Genomic DNA, 19,491 nt, shown 5'->3' on the forward strand with positions numbered 1-19,491 from the left:
CTTCCCTACTCCGATTTCAATTCGGTACGAGAGATATACCTTGACGAAACCAAGAATTCAGTGAGAGGGAGTGAGAGGGAAGAGGACCGAGAGAGAGAAGGAGAGAGGGGCTTACCGGTGTTGTGCACGACGCGAGAGAGAAGAGAGCTTGAGAGAGAACCGAGAGAGAAAAAGAATGAAAAGGGGGGGGGATCGGTTATGAGGGAGTGAGGGGGAGGTTGAGGAATTAGTGGGAGAGGGGGAGGGGTTTTCGAAAAAAAAAGAAGAGGGAGAGAGAAAGATTTAGTTAATTAGAATTTTAATCCATGATTTATTAATTAACCCAATGTTAATTGCCTAGATAAATTATCTCACATCCACAACAAAAATAAAACAATTAAGATTTTCCACACCATATATTAAACACAAAATCACAAATCATCCAATAAATAAAAGAATAAAACTTCAACATTTTCGGCTATTACATTCCTCCCACCTTAACAAAATTTCGTCTCGAAATTTGTTAGATTACTCAAACAGTTCTGGAAACTTCTCTCTCATCTTATCTTCTGATTCCCATGTTGCTTCTTCGATTCCATGATTCCTTCACCGTACTTTCACCGAAGCAATTGACTTATTCCTCAATTCTTGCACTCTTCGGTCCAAAATGGCCTCGGGCTTCTCCTCATAGCTTAGATCGGGATTTAGGACCATCATCTCTTCTTGGTGAACGATGTGTGTGGGGTCAAACACGTACTTCCTCAATTGTGACACATGGAAGACGTTGTGCACATTCCCAAAGCTTGGTGGTAGGGCCAATCTGTATGCTACCGCGCCGACTCTATCCAAAATCTCATACGGTCCGATAAATCGAGGTCTCAGCTTTCCTTTCACACCAAAACGAGTTATTCCCTTAGAAGGGGAAACTTTCAGAAAGACCTTTTCTCCGACCTCGAATTGTAAATCGGTCCTTCGAACATCCGCGTAAGATTTCTGTCGATCCTGTGCCTCCTTGATCCTCCCACGGATTTGTCGGACAATCTCTATCATCTCTTCTACAGAGTCTGGTCCGAGAATCCTTCTCTCACCCACTTCATCCCAATAAAGTGGCGACCTACACTTCTTCCCATACAATGCCTCATATGGAGCCATCTTGATAGTCGCCTGGTAACTATTATTGTACGCGAACTCTACCAATGGCAGCACTTCTTCCCAACCCCAGCCTCGATCAAGCACCACGGCTCGTAGCATGTCCTCCAAGGCTTGTATCGTTCTCTCCGACTGCCCGTCGGTTTGCGGGTGGAACGCTGTACTGAAACTCAACTTAGTCCCCAACTCGCGCTGCAGGCTTGTCCAAAATCTAGAAGTGAATTTAGCATCACGATCAGATGTGATTGTCGCTGGAACTCCATGCAAGCGTATAATTTCCCGTACATATACCTTAGCCAACTGATCGGATCCATAAGTGGCACGAACCGGCACAAAATGGGCAGATTTGGTGAGGCGATCTATAATCACCCAAATCACCGTGTTCCCTCGCTGGGATTTTGGCAGTCCTACCACAAAGTCCATTGCAATATGTTCCCACTTCCATTCCGGAATCTCGAGGGGTTGCAATTTCCCATAGGGCCGTTGGTGTAGCGCCTTTACTTGTTGACATGCCAGGCATCTCTCCACAAATGCCGCAACATGCTTTTTCATACCGTTCCACCAAAACTGTCTTTTCAAGTCTTGATACATTTTGGTGCTCCCTGGATGAGCAGCGTATGGGGTTTCATGTGCTTCTCTCATGATTTCCATCCTCAGGCCTTCATCCTTAGGCACACACAACCTTCCCTTGTAGGTGAGACCGTTATCCGCTGCCTCACAGAAACTTCCGGGTTCACCCGTCCTCACTTCTGAGCGAATCTTTTCTAGTAACGTATCTCGCCGTTGAGCTTCTACAATTCTGGCTCTTAAGTCGGGTTCCATTACCAACGTGGCTACTATTCCTTCCACAGTCTCGGGTATTCTCACTACTTCCAACCGCATCTTACTGAACTCTTGGATTAAACTCTCCTCGATAGTAAGAAAGGTGGCCAGCTGAGATTGAGACTTCCTACTAAGAGCATCGGCCACTACGTTTGCTTTTCCTGGATGGTAGTTTATACCACAATCGTAGTCCTTTACCAACTCGAGCCACCTACGTTGGCGCATGTTCAACTCCTTTTGCTCAAAGAAGTACTTTAGGCTCTTATGGTCCGTGTATATCTCACAACGGACTCCATAGAGATGGTGTCTCCAGATCTTCAAAGCATGTACCATGGCTGCCAGTTCCAAGTCATGCGTCGGATAATTCAGCTCATGGGGCTTCAATTGTCTCGATGCATATGCAATCACTTTCCCCTTCTGCATAAGCACACATCCAAGTCCCACCTTCGACGCATCCGTATACACCGCATAGTCAGTCTCTGGCTCTGGCACGGCTAGGATTGGTGCGGTGGTCAATTTCTCCTTCAACAACTGAAAGCTCGCCTCACATTCTGGTGTCCAAATCATCTTGACTCCCTTTTTCAGTTGTTGCGTCATTGGCCTTGCTATCTTCGAGAATCCCTCGATGAATCTTCGATAATAGCCCGCCAGTCCTAAAAAGCTTCGGATTTCGTTTTGTGTAGAAGGTGACTTCCACTCCTGCACCGCTTCCACCTTGGCCGGGTCCACACGAATTCCATCTGAGGTTACTACATGTCCCAGAAAATTCACTTCCTTGAGCCAAAACTCGCATTTACTGAACTTGGCATATAGTTTCTCGTCCCTTAGAGTTGCTAGGACGGTTCTCAAGTGCTCTTTGTGCTCCTCCTCGTTCTTTGAGTAAACAAGCACATCATCGATGAAAACTAGGACAAACCGATCCAGAAATGGATGGAACACGCGGTTCATAAGGTCCATGAACACTGCCGGGGCGTTCGTCAGTCCAAAAGGCATCACGACGAACTCATAATGACCATATCTTGTTCGAAAAGCTGTCTTGGGTACATCTTCTCGCCGAACCCTCAGCTGATGGTACCCAGACCTCAAATCCATCTTAGAGAAGACTCCTGCCCCTCGAAGTTGGTCAAACAAGTCGTCTATCCTTGGTAGTGGATACTTGTTCTTCAGCGTCAGTTTGTTTAGCTACCGATAGTCGATGCACATTCTCATCGTTCCATCCTTCTTCTTGACAAACAACACTGGTGCTCCCCATGGCGACACGCTAGGTCTAATAAATCCCAATTCCAGCAGCTCTTGCAGTTGCACCTTAAGCTCCTCCAACTCTTTTGGTGCCATTCTATAAGGTGCTTTGGATATTGGTGTCGATCCGGGCTCCAGATCGATCGTGAATTCTACTTGCCTGTCGGGTGGGGGTCCCGGCAATGCATCGGGGAAGACATCGGGATATTCACTCACTATCGCCACATCTTCTATCTTCCTGTCTTTCTTCTCCTCCCCATTCAAATAAACAAGGTACGCTGGACATCCCTTCCTCATCATTGTAGTGGCTTGCAGCGCAGAGGCAATGGACTTGCGTCGGCTCAATGGGATTCCGTGAAACTTCGTCGGCTCCTTTCCGGGGGTTTCAAACGAGATTTCCCTTTCTCTACAATGAAGGGTAACGTGGTTCTCCGCTAACCAATCCATACCCAAGATTATGTCTACGCTACCCATCGTCATTATTTGCAAATTATGAGCCACTAAACTGAGTTCACCTATTCCAAAGTTCACACATGCACAAGATCGGGATATATCTATAGTCCCGCCTACCGGTGAGGTCACACTCATAGTGGGTTCGGTCTTAACAGTAGGTAATTCCAAAGTATCCACACAAGACGTTGATATAAAGGAATGCGACGCACCCGTATCAAACAGGACAACTATAGGCATATTGAGAAGTGTGCCCATACCTGCCAAGTTTCCTTGCCCAAAGGTTTCTTTCCCGTTTGCCGGCTGCTTCCCCTTCAAGGCGTATGCCCTTGCTTGCGATGGTAATCCTTGGCGGCGTTGTTGCGGTGGAGGTGCAGGTAGTGCCTGGGATTGTGGACGGAAGCCTAACTGGTTCTGCCTCATTCCCATTCCCATGTTCTTACTCGGGCAATTTCGGAGGTAGTGGCCACTTCCACCACAGTTGAAGCACCTGGGGTCCCGACACTCTCCGGTGTGATACTTGAAGCACCTTCCACATTGAGGGTTCCTTGGCGGGAAGTTTGCCCTCGGTTGGAAAGTATTCTGTCTCCCGCCATTGTAGGGTGGGTTCCTCATGTGTTGTGGCCTCTTGCCATCATACCGAGTTTGATCACCATCCCACCTCCTCTTCTCCTGATGACCTGACTGGGCTTGTAGGGGTGTCGCGTTTGTTGTCGCCACTACTCTTGGTTTAGGGAGTGCATCTTCCACGTCCAGTGCACAAGTCAAGATCTCCGAGTAGGAGAGTTCTCCTCGACAAGCCAATGCGGCCTTTATCTCATCCTTGAGCCCGGCTCGGAACTTCACCGCCCATTTCTCGTCGGTGTCCATCAACTCGGGCGCATATCGTGCCATCTGCGCGAGGGCTCGATCATATTCAGTTACAGTCATTCGTCCTTGGCTCAACGTGTGGAATTCTACCACCTTGGCCCGTCTGTACGTCTTTGGGACATACTTGTTGTCAATCTCCACCTTAAACTCTTCCCATGTTAGCGCTTCCAGGCGTGCAGGATTCATAGTCCTTTGCCGAGTCTCCCACCAGTAATCGGCAGCACCTGATAGTTGAAAGGTGGCGCAAGCAATGCGCTCCCTATCTGTGCACTCCATGACCCTGAAAATACGCTCGAGGCCGCGTATCCACTCTTCCGCTTTTGATGGATCTCCTTGTCCATCGAATTTAGGGGGATTCTGCCTGGAGAACGTAACTATGAATCTTTCTTGCTGGGGCGGGGGTGGAGGTGGTGGTGGAGGTGGTGGTGGAGGTGGTGCCTCCACGTTGGGTCCTTGTCGTGGTTGGCGTGCACGTCTTGGCGGCATTCTGATTCAATATCCAAAAAGTGTTACTACAATTCTCATCCAAAATTACCACTTTCTCAAAATTTTCTCATAATCTTCATGTAGTAAGATGCAACACATAGGATATGTATCAAAATCAAATTCTCATAAAAGAAAGAAGGTCCACGTTGATTCCCAAAAGCAGATCGTACTGAAAGCAAAAACTGAAAAGACAACGAACTATTCTAATTCTAGACTACGACTCTATCATCCTCATCCATAGGCCCTTCCTCTGGGTCTTCGTCATCGTCCTCCTCGGGGTTCTCTTGCAGAGCCACCTCGGGATTCCCTTGCGGAGCCTCCTCGGGTTCTTCCCCGTAGTCACCTTCAAACCCTTGCTCACCCTCGTACATGCTCACATACTTGTCCTGATACACAATCCTCTCTTGCACATCCTGTGGGGGCTGCTCTTCTCGAGAGTCCACCAGTGCACAGTACACGGCCTTCCGAAAGCCAGCCATGTCACCCACCATGTCATCGGTAACAGGCTCATGCCACGTGTACCTCCTCGCCGTTCTTTCAGCCCACTCCTTCCAGCTGTCAGGGAGCAATTCTATTAGCTTCTCAATGTCGTCGTGCTCCGTCACTCCGAACTCCTGAGCTGCCCTCCAGAGGGTGTCGAAGTGTGCCACGAACTCTATCAACGGTATGTGATCCTTCTTCCGGTACACTCTATAATCTCTGAGCACCCTCTGTGCCCTAAGTCTATCGCGATCACTCCGTCGCGGGGTTCGGAACATACGCGCCATCTATAGAAAAACAGAAACAATCGCCTCGCGTATAAAAACAGAGTGCATAACCGAAGAAGAGAGAGAGATATGTGTATGCAGACGTATCACTGTTCTAAAACCAAGCCCGCTGGTGTTCGAAGGCCAAAAGTCCTTGTCTACTATAGGTCCAAAAAGCACTAGTGAAATCCTATCACGTCTAAGTTCAAACATTCAAAAGGCCAACACATTCTCCCATAAAAGCTCACATCAACAATCACGTCATCAAATCATCACACATCAACCACATGCTTTCATGTACATTCGACACACAATAACAGTTCATAATTCAAATAATTTCCAACTTTCCACATCACTTTGTACCCTTCCACATGTCTCAACATTTACTTAAACTTTACACAAAAACATTTTCGAACCCAAAATCACAATTTCCTCCACCTCCATATACTTTCCAAAAATTCAAAATTTTCATTACCTCATTTCAGGTTGAGTGCGATGAGTCGGATGTTGAGCCAATGACACTTTTGAAAACTTAGTCAATTATTTATTTTGACACAGGGATACACACTAAATCGAGACAGAAGAGACTCTTAGGTCCAGAGCAGAAAGAAAAACCTAGGCTCTGATACCACTCTGTCACGCCCGCATTTCCTAAGGATAGGAAGTACGGTGGACCGCGACTAGGGGAGGAGTAAAGAAGCGGGGAAGAAAGGGGAGAACAAGAATATTTGACCCAAAAACATTTAATAAGAGGGAGTTCATTTCAAAACAAGGTACTGTGACGACATTCCTAAGTTAAAGTAGACAGATTTTAAATAAAACATTGTATCGGATTACAAAGCAGCGGAAAAGACCAAGAGACAGATGATGCCGGGTATGGCGACACGACACCATCCAAAAGACAAAGTAAAACACTGGTTTGGCTTCCATTGCTCAACATCCGTCATCCCCATCGCCGCTCAACCTGCACATTAAGAAAACAACATGCAGGGCTGAGTACTTATTGCACTCAGTGGACACACGCCAAAAAACATAGTTTGTCATGCCATAACAGTGTAACCTTGGGGTTTTAAATGTAATGAAAATAACCCAAGTACACAAAAATATATTTCATAAACTCGACTGCGCAGTCATTTTCAGATATTGCCACCCTTATTCCCACCATCATACACTATCTGATCCAACGGTGACAAGGGGCGTGGCCACACCCCAGGTCATCTAGACCGGCCAACTTGCTCTCAGATGGCTCCCGGTCTCGTGTACACTAGCCTGAGGGTTCGCAGCCCAACAGACCCGAATTCGATTAAACATATGTGGTAAACCACTTCAGATAGGTTTCAAATCAAAACAGTTGGCAAGACAAGCAATTCACCTCCATAAACATTTCCGGAACGAAGTCCGTATTAAAGATAACCCCCATAAAATAGTAGGGTAGAAAAGCCCACCTCGATTGCTTAGCTTTTAAAACAGTTCCCTTCAACCACACTTTCCTCGAAACAGTCACCCTTTTGACAGATAAATAAATCGTGATTAGAGTCAGAGTAAACGAGGTTTAAACGTCAATGCATGATTCCTACGTGGACGACTTCAACATCTAGCACGTTACCCGTACACACACTTAACAACATGTTATAAAACAAACACACAAAGCCACACGTTCGAAACGCACCCCGCACGCACCCGACACGCGTACGACGTACCTCAAAACGCGCACACGACACACACACACAGTACTCCAACCCTTGGCATACCCTTACTGTGCAAACGGCTCACTTGGCTCGGAAAAGGTTCAGAAAACACTCGGAAAAGGATCGGCGTCTCGGCATGGCTCGGTGCCTCGGCCGCCTGGCTCGGCACGTCGGCCGTCTGGCTCGGCACGTCGGCCGCCTGGTTCGGCACGTCGGCAATCTGGCTCGGCACGTCGGCCGCCTGGCTCGGCACGTCGGCCGCCTGGCTCGGCACCTCGGCCGCCCGTCTCGACCACCTGGCTCGGTGTCTCGGCCGACCGTCTCGGCCGCCTGGCTCGGTGCCTCGGCCGACCGTCTCGGCCGCCTGGCTCGGCACCGGCGCGGCCCAGTTTACACCCCTTTTCCTCTAACCCCCGATTCTCAAACCCTATACGACAAACACACCACGCATTCTACATCCCAAAACACACCCAAACACCTGGGATCATCCCTTCCAAACTCTCCACAAAACTGCCCTAGGCTGAACCCTAAAACTCTCGGCCAACACACACGAAACTCTCGAACCAAACACTGATTTTCCCGAGCCATCTCTTGGCCAAACACACCCACATACATCACAAAAGCACAACACTCAGAAACACAACCATTGCACATGAAAACATCTCCCAAAAACATACAATTCGTGAATCTGTGCAGTTTACTTGCAAAAATCATAATAAAATCATACGACATCCAATGCAGCTGAAATTTACACGCCACACCGAAGACACATCCAAGTTCATACAGTTAAAATTTCGTACCAAAAGGAGATCGTTTGCTCAGTCAAAAAGGGGTCGGAACCCACTGTCAGTTACCATCAAAAACATGCTTCACACAAACACATAATCCCACAACTTATTCAGCATCTAACCCCTCCAAAACGTACTACATGCATGAATTTCGAATTTAACAAGGGTTAGGGTTTGGGTTACCTTTCCCGGATAGTTCGAACGTAGACCAAAGCTTCCCTACTCCGATTTCAATTCGGTACGAGAGATATACCTTGACGAAACCAAGAATTCAGTGAGAGGGAGTGAGAGGGAAGAGGACCGCGAGAGAGAAGGAGAGAGGGGCTTACCGGTGTTGTGCACGACGCGAGAGAGAAGAGAGCTTGAGAGAGAACCGAGAGAGAAAAAGAATGAAAAGGGGGGGGGATCGGTTATGAGGGAGTGAGGGGGAGGTTGAGGAATTAGTGGGAGAGGGGGAGGGGTTTTCGAAAAAAAAAGAAGAGGGAGAGAGAAAGATTTAGTTAATTAGAATTTTAATCCATGATTTATTAATTAACCCAATTTTAATTGCCTAGATAAATTATCTCACATCCACAACAAAAATAAAACAATTAAGATTTTCCACACCATATATTAAACACAAAATCACAAATCATCCAATAAATAAAAGAATAAAACTTCAACATTTTCGGCTATTACAATTCATTTGACATCTTCAGCAGCAATGGTGATATGACTAAACTACACAATATATATGATGTAAAATAAAGAAGAAAAAAGTTGAGGATCAAGATTTGAATTGTTTTGTGCAAAAACCTTTAGGTTGAACCTATGTTGCCAAATTATGCTGGCAGGCAGGCACTAAATATGAAACACAATGCTATAAAGTTACAACAGTTTCACAAGGCCTTAAACACGACATTCGGGAGTCGACACCACAGAGGCGCAAGCCACCTCGGGCACACTGGTTTGGGAAGAAAATCCAAGAGCTTGCACATCATGTGATAACAAACAACAATATAAATGTTACCGCTGTCAGTTGGACAACGGAGGGAAGTCGTCTTCATCCTTGAGTCGGTATGAAGACCTCAACGCAATCCTACAAGCAACGAAGCAGCAGAAATCGCTTAAATGCAAGACGAGTAAGCAATATCATCGTCAACCAAACATGAGTTGGGACTGAATTTTTACCGATCCTGCTCGCTGCTTGGTGCAGTTTGCGTCTTGTGCACCCCAGACAGAGTTCTAGGAGACGAAGAGACTGTTCTTTGTAGCCAACTGTTTTCTGACCCGGCTGGATGTCCAACCAGCTCAACTTCAGTGACCTCCCGGTATATGAGCGAGCCATTTGCATTAGGATGCTCGTACTGATGAAGAGGGTAGCTGTCGGACGAGCTAGCACCACCAGCTACAGCTTTGTCAACGGGCTGTGAGAGCTCGTGGCTGCTTCTGTCTAGCATATTTGGCTCCGGAAAACTCATATTTCGCCAGTTGTGATGACTTGTGGATCCTGACGGTGCCTGGATCCCTTCTTTCAGAACCGGAAATCTATTACCACGAGGCGACATATTCTACAAAAGTCACAAAGTAAAAGGCAAATAATTATATACGCAAAGATCATATTTTGCAAAAATAATAGATCAACCTACCATATATGGCAAATATGTTCCCGTCCCACGGTGTTTTGGCACATCCTCCCATGGAAATGGGACAGCTGGAAAAAGTACGGGTTGCATGCCATAGATAGCCGGACTTTGATGAAATCCGCCGTGATGATGGGAGAAACTGTTCTGCTTATAATGTAATACAGGGAGGTGACCTTCCCACGGGTAGGTAGGACTTGGCAAGGGAATCACGGGCAAAGAATGCATACCTAAGCCATATTCATAGCACCATCGACCATATTGCAAATGTCGAATGCAACAATCATAATCCCCCGTAAGATCCATTGAGTTTAATGATTCGGCCAATCCACTCATACTTGCGCGACAGTGGTCCGTTACCACATGATTAGAATCCCTCAACTCAGTTGAAAACACTGTGTTGCAATTGTCAACTGACATGTTTTCTTCACGACTGCCAACAGTAGAAAGTCCTCCATCACCGGTTCCTGACAAGGCTGATAAAGAAGCATTCTTTCCAATATCCAACTTATCTGAATCTTTGATTCCATTGACACTCTCTTCTGCACTTGGAGTTTGAGAACCCAAATCAGTGTCTAATGTCCTTTGAATCCCCTGAGGTAAATCTTCGGACATTTTACCTGAACTAGACTGCCAACCTGCAGTTGATACGGTATACGCATCTATGTATTCGTCAAAATTATCAGTTCTACAAAACCCTGGATAGGGAACAACAGATACAGCTCTGTTGCTTATTAGCAATTTGTCGAAATCCTGAATATCAGGCCTTTGTCCACCTCCATGCCTTGCAATGGTGTTTGCGAAGAACTTTTTAAGCTCGTTAGCAATGGAATCTTGAGGCTGTAGTAGTATCCTTGCAAGTTTTCTAGCTGCATAGGAGAAGGCACTGCGTATCCGGTACAAGTTCCCTTTACAAAATACAGATTTTTACAAAAAAAAGAGACGTCAAATTCTACATAACTGACATCCACCTATGTGATAATAGCATAACATACGAACTGATTTCATATCCAGATACAACTCATGCAGTCGATGTTTATACATTAAAACAGTACACGGATGTATGTATATTATAGACTACTCAAAAGGGTAGAATTCTATCCAAATTCAGTAATAAACGATGCATACCTTTGCTGACACTACGCCCAAGATTATTCAAATCTTTCAGTGGATCAACTATATTAAGATGCTTCTTCGGAAACCCAAGTGGAGTTTTGTCACCAACTCTAGAAGGAACTGAAAACATGCGGATACAATCATTCAGGAAATCATTGCTCAACAATAAATCCTTGTCACTATCTTCTGGGATCTCAACTGCAAACAGAGAACACAAGAATAAGTTAAATTTCAGCCATCCGATAATGCAACTATGTGATTCCAATTAATAAAAAAATTGCTCACCAACAAAATCTGGCAGTGAAGAAAGGCGGACTACGCCATTTAAGCTAACACAATAGGTATCCCAGTCAAATTTGCTGAAACAGTCCAGAAACTTGTATAGAACCTGAAGTAGAATGTGGCTGGTTAGGTTTATTAAGTCAAGGGAAAACAAAGAAATGGATTGTACTTAGGAGGACTCACGGCTAAAGGTCCCTCTAGTGCCGAGTGATACAGATGGAAAATGTACAGCACGAGCGTCTCCAAGGCATAGGTAGAAATCAACCCATGATGAGAACCAAGAATACGACTTTCATAGTAGCACCATGCCTTGATCAAGATAATACTGCGCTTGAACAGATGGTCTCGACCAATCAGACGATCAACCTGAAAAGGAAAGAAATCGCATCATAGCTGTTGTGAGGCAGTTATCAAAATTTCTGATCAAGGAATAAAATAAGTCAATACACATAATTTACCTGCTCGAGGAAGCATAAAGTACAAAGGCCCCCAATTTGATTAACCGATATGTCCACAACAATATCCTGAACAATACATTTCACAAGCTTAACCTGCCACATAAGAAAGCTGCTTCATCAAGCCAGACTTCACAAACTTCCATAAATTTCAAGTGATTTAAGCAGGCACTTTTGAATTAATATCCAAACTTATCAGCAAGACAAAGAACACATGAAAATATAACTCATTATAGATTAACTAGATTTTAGAGGTTTTTCACAAGAAGGGTTTCATGACTTCTCTGAAACATCAATCAGCCATGGAACAAGATGGTGCAACCAGAATCTTCTTATTATGAAATAGACAGTATTTATTATCTAATTAAGCATCTTTACTCATAAAAAAGTAAGCATACCTCAGCGCGGATGAGTTGGACATCCTTTACTACGAACTCAGCATCTGTATTTTCTTCTTCTTCTTTTAATACAGATCTCATTTTATCTGCCAAAGTATCTTCGACATGTGCGCCCCCAAACGCGGTTAAATCAATGTCTCCGTCCGGAAGATAAGTTTTTAGTGGCACGGATCCATATGGGAAGACCTGCAAAAAGTCCAAAATTTTATCCAACAAATAAATATATAAGAGTTTGGGGCAAAAAAAGAAAGACTATTTGGTAGGAATTCCTCTCAATGAACCCATTCCATTTTCTACAAATATTATACTCCTTAGGCTCGTTATAACTTTAGCATGAACCATATGTTTAAACAGCATTGAACAGCATTGAACAGCAATAGTTTATGATGCAAAGGATGAGGCAGGAGTGTCCGAGTCCCCACGACTCCATAAGGTTATAAGTATCAGATATTTTAAATGGTATTAGCAAAGTTATTAAATGGTTATTATTGTTATTTTGTGACAATGCATTCCTCATATATGCTAACACATGTCTAAAGTAAACTTATAACGAACATAAATTCCAACATAGGAGCAATATATTGAGAAAGGGCGGAATATAGATTTTCGATATTCATATAAGTAATTAGTAATGTGTTATCATATATGTATATAAAAGACAATAGCTTTGTCTATAAATGCATGTAACAACAAAGTTATATGGATTTAGAATAGCCTTAAAGCAACTAAACAACAGAAAAAACTATCAAATCATACTAATTACATCTTTTGCCAATTATGTCTAAACACAACAAGTCTCCCAGCTCCCATATCAAAATGAAAGATGTGTTGACCAATTTGATAAATCCATTTTATGTTGGATACAATAAATAGAGAACTTTCCTAGATATCAAACACGTGTCAAGAAAAAAACTATTTGTCGCACATCGTCAACTTTCCCCCGTATACATATTATTTTTAGCCTTAATTAAAAGGTTTATCGATAAATGCATATAACGACAAAGTTGTGTTAATTTAGAATATCCTTTATAGCAACTAAACAAGGGAAAAACATATCAAATCATATCAGTGCATATTTCACCAATTATCCCTAAGCCCTAAACACAACAAGTCTCCCATATCAAAATCACGACACGTGGACCAATTCGATAAATCTTTTCTATGTCGAAGACAGCAAACAACTACTTCCTAATTATAACCTCCAAAAAAACCCCTTCTATCTCAAATCCCCAACTTCCTTTCAGATATATACGCATTGCACAGCATTAAATACGCAAGAGAAAAAAACCGGAACGATCGCACCTACATTTGCCATAAATGCTATCCCCGTACACAATTCAAATCATATTATATCCATGCATGCAAACCAAATTAGAACATCACAGAATGCATGGTGAAATCACCGTTGATCCATGCTACGCATCACACAGACACACAAAGCCTATAGCACATCAATAAGAGTGCGGCTACCTGCCATCACCAAATGCAAGATTTCAGCTCTCCTACCATTCTATATCACCATATGTCGATAACATAGCATACATAGAGAGAGCCTTTTCTAAACGTAAGATTTGCCATCGAGCAAACACCATGAGCCAATGACATAGCATATACAGAGAGCTGTTAAGCCACCACCCTAAAATCTAAACACAAGATTTCCCATCGAGCAATCGCCATAAGTCGAAAATAAAGCATATATTGAGAGGCGCCAACCTACCATTCTAAACACAAGATTTGTCATCGATTAATCGCCATATGTCAGTAAACATAGCATATATTGAGTGCCTAACATCTTTAGATGCAAGAATCCTCATCAGACAATCACCATGTGCATCATAACACAGCATATAGATTAGTCAAAACCAGTGGCAAAACATAGGCATAAAATGTGTGCAAACAAACATAATCATTCAAAGAAAAGGAAGATGAAAAACTTAATATTTCACCTCAGCGCCAACACAATCCCTGAATAATCTCTGAATATAATCAACCACCTCTCTTCTTCTCTCCTCTGATACAGGAGTGGGTTGTGCCTTTTCAATTATCTCAGCCGCGGCTCTCTCAGCCACTGCCCAATTTTCTGCCCCAATCTCCAACCGGTTCGGCTCAGCGAATGGCGTTGAATGTGAAACCATATCCACCACTCCGCCGCCAACCGGCAGATCACCCATTTAATCTCAATAAAATCTTAATCTTTACACTTCAACAATTCATACACATCCAATAATTCGAACCCAATTCACACATATCACAACATAAACACCACTCGATCATGAAAAAAAAAACAAGAAAAAAATACAAATTAATAGCACAAACAGATGCTCCCTTTCCCACTCACTGAGCGAATGGGAAAAAGGGTTTGGACTAGAGAGGGAAAAAAAGATGCCCAGAAACTGATTGGGAGTTTTCCGCAGAGTTTTAAAAATGGCAAGGAGTGTTTGAAAAAACAATAAACAGCAGTGAAAAAAATCTGTAGGAATTTGGTTTTGGATTTTGTGCATTTATACAAAGCAAAAAGCAAATGGAATAAATATTACACTGCAGATCATTTCCAAACCAATTACATTAATTTTTCATGATTATTTACCACTGCTCTTAATTTTTTCCTCTATTGTTTTAACCATGATTATGATTAAATTTGAGGTAATTTACTTTTACAAACCCTAGTTTGATGGTTCCAACTTTTCAACCTACTGCAATCACTTATAAATTCATTTTGCCTTATTTAACTTCATTTTCATACTATAAATTAATATTTATGCTATTCTTTTGAGTTTTTAAAATTATTATACTCTGATAAGGGTTTTTCCCTTATCAAGTAAAAAATAAAGAAAATCGCAGAGAAACCGTGCTCTGTCGACAATCGGAAATTCTAAACAGAAAACTAAATAAAGATAAAAGACAAATCATTATAATTTCATTGATTGAATAATGAGAATGACAATTGTCCTATTTATAATACTCCTATGAATAACCTAACTTGGTGAACAAGATAATAACGATATGAAAAAGATATGATAATATAATAATAGAGATATGAGAGATATTTCCGAAGATATAATCGTATCAACTCCCCCACGGTTGAAATCCATCTTGTCCTCAAGGTGGGAACCATAAAGCAACGATGAGCGTCGAGGAATCCTCTTGGGTCAAACATAGTTGAGCGTCTCCCTGCATCATCTCCATCAAAAATCACAAAGGGATGACCCTTATGGACATGATAATTCAGTTCTAAAATCTTGTGAATGCGTCCATGAATGCTCAAGCATAGAGTGTCATTTTGCGAAGGAATCAACCGGGCAGTGGTATCGAGTGATGTTAATCGATGATTCATATTTGCAACATTCTTAACATGTGATGAATCACTCAATAATTCTATTGACGCGTTGTACCTCATGGAATTAACCAAATCAACCTTAGCTTGAAGAACATTGATTGGAAAAGCATTCAGTTGCATCGACCACTCAAACTGCCCTTGAACTTGTACCTCCTCGCGCTTGTGATCCTGACTGGGTTTCGTCTCCTTCTCAGCCTTTTCAACTTCACAAAAACCAGCAGAAGAATCAAGAATCTTCTCGGTGGAATAATCAAATCCATCCTCAATGGAGCCATCCTCCTCGTCTATCACCTCAATCGGAGGTAATTCTTCTGTCCGAACCTCTTCCATGATCGGCATCTCTATGTCACTGGAATCGGAGATAGGTTCAGCGAAAATCTGAAATTGGGCATGTTGCGGCGGACGCGGCAAATGTTGGATTTCAACAAACCCATTATTGCATGAGATGACAAGTTCGTGCCCTCTTGACATCAGTTGTAATTCCCTCCTATCTATAGTATAGGAGTTTATTTGTAATTTCCTCCCTTATATAGGAGTTAATTTTTTTTTTTTAAAACAAACCCATTGGCAGGGGTTGAGATCGGGACAACAGCAGTAGGCAGCGGCGTGGCTGTCGGTGGACACCAGCAGGACGGTGAGTGTTGCGGGGGTGGTTGTGGCCAGCCGAGTGGAGGCTTCCTGGTGCAGCGCTGCTGTCGAACGGGCTGGTACTTTTGGTGGGGTAGGTTTGCGGCGGCGGCTGCTGTCAGCGGTGGCTGTTGATAGGGGATGGGCTGGTGGCCGTGGTGCAATTGGTCTCTGTCTGGCTTGTATGGAGGCAACAGTAGATTATGAGGTCCGACATAAGGACTTCATAGCAGCACGTACGAATTCGTGTAGGTTGATAAGGCTCATTTCATGCATCGGGTGGGGGTAAAATGTACGCTACTTGATCGGTTTTATCGCGCAAAACAAGTGTTAAATGTGCAGAAATGCCACTTGACCAAGGCAACAAGGCCAGACTGATCAAGCAAGTACAATAGGCGAAAAAGCCAGAAAGCAGGGGAGTCGATCAAGGGGAGTAATCAAGCATCAAGGAGGGGACCGCTGGCTTCCAGAAGAAGGACACATGAGGTTATGAGCTGGATGGTGTGCAACATTCTATTATCAAGGACAACGTTCTAGAAGGGGACACGTGCTGATATATGAGACGCAAGGACGGAGCTGAGTCACGAATCTGTAACAGAAAAGCGTCGTCATTCTAGAAGGAAAGCACGTAGCAATCAATGAGTCGCTCACTCTCAGCATGAGCGAATATTCCCTGCCAAGATCGTTATCCAGCTGGAAGTCATGCCAAGCCTATAAATAGAGAATGTGCCACCACGCAAAGGAGATCAGATCCTTTAGTTTCCGTCTTTAGTTTAGTTTTGTTTAGCTCTCAAGTCTAGTTCAGTTCTCTAGATAGCTTAGATAAAGTAACGCTTAGTTAGAAAAGGCGATCGAAGGAGCGTTGCAGAATACTTGATATCTGTCGGCGTATTCTTAAGTTTCCCGCCGAGGATCTCCCCGGTTTTACTTGCTTTCGTATTTCTGAAGTGTTAGCTTAGTTTAAATTTCACGATGTACTGTTCTGAGTTTTAGTTTTAATCAAAGTTGTTTTAGTTTTCATCATGGTGTTAAAATTCACTTGACCCAGTAGTTAAAATTTCCTTGATCAAGTTAGTGACTCTAGAGTAAAAATCAGTAGTTAAAAACTCCTAAGTTAAAGCGTGGCAGCAGCCAACCCCTTGTTCACTACTCACACACTTGATACACTAGCTTCTTTGTGGGATCGACCCCGAACTTGACGCTTTACTGTTAAAGTAGTGCAAAATTGGGAGTTTATAAATTACATTGGTGACGTGCGATAGCGAGATCAACTTGATCAAGTGGAAACGACATTTGCTACCTGATCCATCCGGTTCAGTTATCTCTTCCATATAACTTGAATCCAAGAGAAAATTCCGTGATCGTTAGGCCCGCCATAGGTGTAGGGCGGCTGCGGGGCTGCGGGAGGGGTTGAACTGGTGGCGGTAAAGCTCAGGATCATACGCCGACATGAGACCATAGGTCGGGACCGGGCTGGACGTAGTTCCACGGCTGTCCGTTAGGCGGGTCTGGTGGAGGTCGCGGCTGCACGACATCAGTTGCAACATGCCAAGAAGGTTGTTTGTGGTAGGAAATCACCGGAGTTGTATTCGACGAGAGACACTCGTCATACTTGTCCAGCTTCTTGTGTATTCTATTGCAGACAACCAATATCTAGTCACATAAGTAAGATAGATAGATTTCATCGTTGGAAGTCATGATGGTGAGCTCTTAATGAAAGCACCAGTTGATAAGGGAAAAACCCTTATCAAGTGAAAAAGATAAAGAAAGTTGTAGAGAAACCGTACTCTGTCAACAATCGGAAATTCTAAATGGAAAACTAAATAAAGATAAAAGACAAATAATTATGATTTCATTGATTGAATAATCAGAATAACAATAGTCCTATTTATAATACTATAAATGAGAATAACAATAGTCCTAATTATAATAATGAGAATAACAATAGTCCTAAATAAAGATAAAAGACAAATAATTGTTTTGACTGATTTACTTTTTTTCTTCTTACCTTTTATTTATATTTTCTCTTTCTTCTTTATTTCTCTTTTTAAACTTTGTAATTTTTTATTTTATCATTGTTTAAAACTAGAAATGATATTTGGTTTAATATTTATACCACCCCATTTTGTCATTATAATTAGTCTATATTCACATTTTGTCATTTTAGATAATCCATAAAATAATAAAGCACATGTTGCACTAAATCATTATATTCATATTTTATTATAAAATAAATATATAAAAATGAGGTTTATTTCTTCTAATTTTTTTCACTCACTTTTCTTAGCATTTATTAATACCTAGTCAAAATAGAGTTTAATTCTTGGATGGAGAAAGTGCTTAGTAAATATCACAACATGTAAATGCGGTACTAATTTAAGATTTCACATTAGTACGTAATAAAATCAAGATTGTGCAATAGGAGTACTATTATGCATAACCTACTTTAATATTCCTTTCGTTCTAAAAAAGTATGAACTATTTTATTATAATTAGTTTGTCTCTGAAAAGTATGAACATTCAATTTTGAAATGGTTAAACATACTTTACCCCTACATATCATTTTATTTATAACTTATTCTATTACACAACACTACTAACAATGTGGAACTCATTCTCCACTAACACTATTTACACTATCATTTACCCATCTCTCTTACTTAACCAATTATAAATTAAAACCCGTGTCAAATCAAATATTTCATTTTCATGGATGGAGGGAGTAATAATTAAAAAAACTACCTTTAATGATCACTACTCCTCTAGTATGGATTTAAATGCCACAATTTAACTTAACATGAATTTTAAGAAATGTTAAATCTATTTATTAAAAAATTTAAAATGAAACAAGATATTTAATTCTCTCTCTGTTTTCTAAAAATAGGAACTTTAGAAACGGTACGGGTTTTAATGTAAAATTAGTAAAGTAAGAGAAACAGAAATAAAAAGTGTATTAGTCATAGAGAAAGAAGTTTCTAATATTAAAATGGAGAGTTACAGATAAAAAATGAAATAGTTTTTAGTTTTTTGGAAACTTATTTGAACTCTCCATTTTTAATATTAAAATGAAGAGTTTTTATTTTTAGTGAACATCATAAAAAAGTAATATGAGTCATTTATTGGCAGAATTATTTTTTAAGAAAGAAATGAAGCACATATATTTGTCTTTTTAAAATAAATAATCTAATTCAAGCATTCAAAATTAGTGTTTTTTGGTTGCTTATTGTTATTGGCAAAGTAAGAGAAACAGAAATAAAAAGTGTATTAGTCATAGAGAAAGAAGTTTCTAATATTAAAATGGAGAGTTTCTATATTAGAAAACAGATCAAAAATGAAATAGTTTTTATTTTTTGGATACTTATTTGAACTCTCCATTTTTAATATTAAAATGAAGAGTTTTTATTTTTAGTGAACATCATAAAAAAGTAATATGAGTC

General features: G+C 41.9%; 1 protein-coding gene across 3 annotated transcripts; it reads right to left on the reverse strand.

The window, feature by feature from the left end:
• Nucleotides 1–8,829: 8,829 nt before the first annotated feature.
• On the reverse strand, nucleotides 8,830–14,556 carry LOC121795649. Of its 3 annotated transcripts, XM_042194195.1 has the most exons (10): nucleotides 14,037–14,556; nucleotides 12,091–12,276; nucleotides 11,696–11,788; nucleotides 11,421–11,603; nucleotides 11,241–11,343; nucleotides 10,968–11,153; nucleotides 10,460–10,747; nucleotides 9,846–10,381; nucleotides 9,388–9,767; nucleotides 8,830–9,295 (listed from the first exon to the last, which is right to left on the reverse strand). In XM_042194195.1, exons 1-10 carry the CDS (start codon nucleotides 14,259–14,261, stop codon nucleotides 9,232–9,234), a joined length of 2,244 nt encoding a protein of 747 aa, XP_042050129.1. In that variant the 5' UTR covers nucleotides 14,262–14,556; the 3' UTR covers nucleotides 8,830–9,231. The 3 variants fall into 3 exon arrangements, with proteins under 3 accessions (XP_042050129.1, XP_042050128.1, XP_042050130.1); XM_042194194.1 differs by having other exon boundaries at nucleotides 9,846–10,747; XM_042194196.1 differs by lacking the exon at nucleotides 14,037–14,556 and adding an exon at nucleotides 13,808–14,027 and having other exon boundaries at nucleotides 9,846–10,747.
• Nucleotides 14,557–19,491: the final 4,935 nt, after the last annotated feature.

This window comes from Salvia splendens, chromosome 3, assembly GCF_004379255.2.
Source record: "Salvia splendens isolate huo1 chromosome 3, SspV2, whole genome shotgun sequence".
Classification (NCBI taxonomy): domain Eukaryota; kingdom Viridiplantae; phylum Streptophyta; class Magnoliopsida; order Lamiales; family Lamiaceae; genus Salvia; species Salvia splendens.

Coding starts and splice junctions, on each gene's coding strand:
- LOC121795649 (XM_042194194.1), bottom strand. CDS start 14,261: ATGGGTGATCTGCCGGTTGGCGGCGGAGTGGTGGATATGGTTTCACAT. Junction 11,154..11,240: donor TTCACTGCCAGATTTTGTTG/GTGAGCAATTTT, acceptor CTCTGTTTGCAG/TTGAGATCCCAGAAGATAGT. Junction 9,296..9,387: donor CCAAGCAGCGAGCAGGATCG/GTAAAAATTCAG, acceptor CGTTGCTTGTAG/GATTGCGTTGAGGTCTTCAT.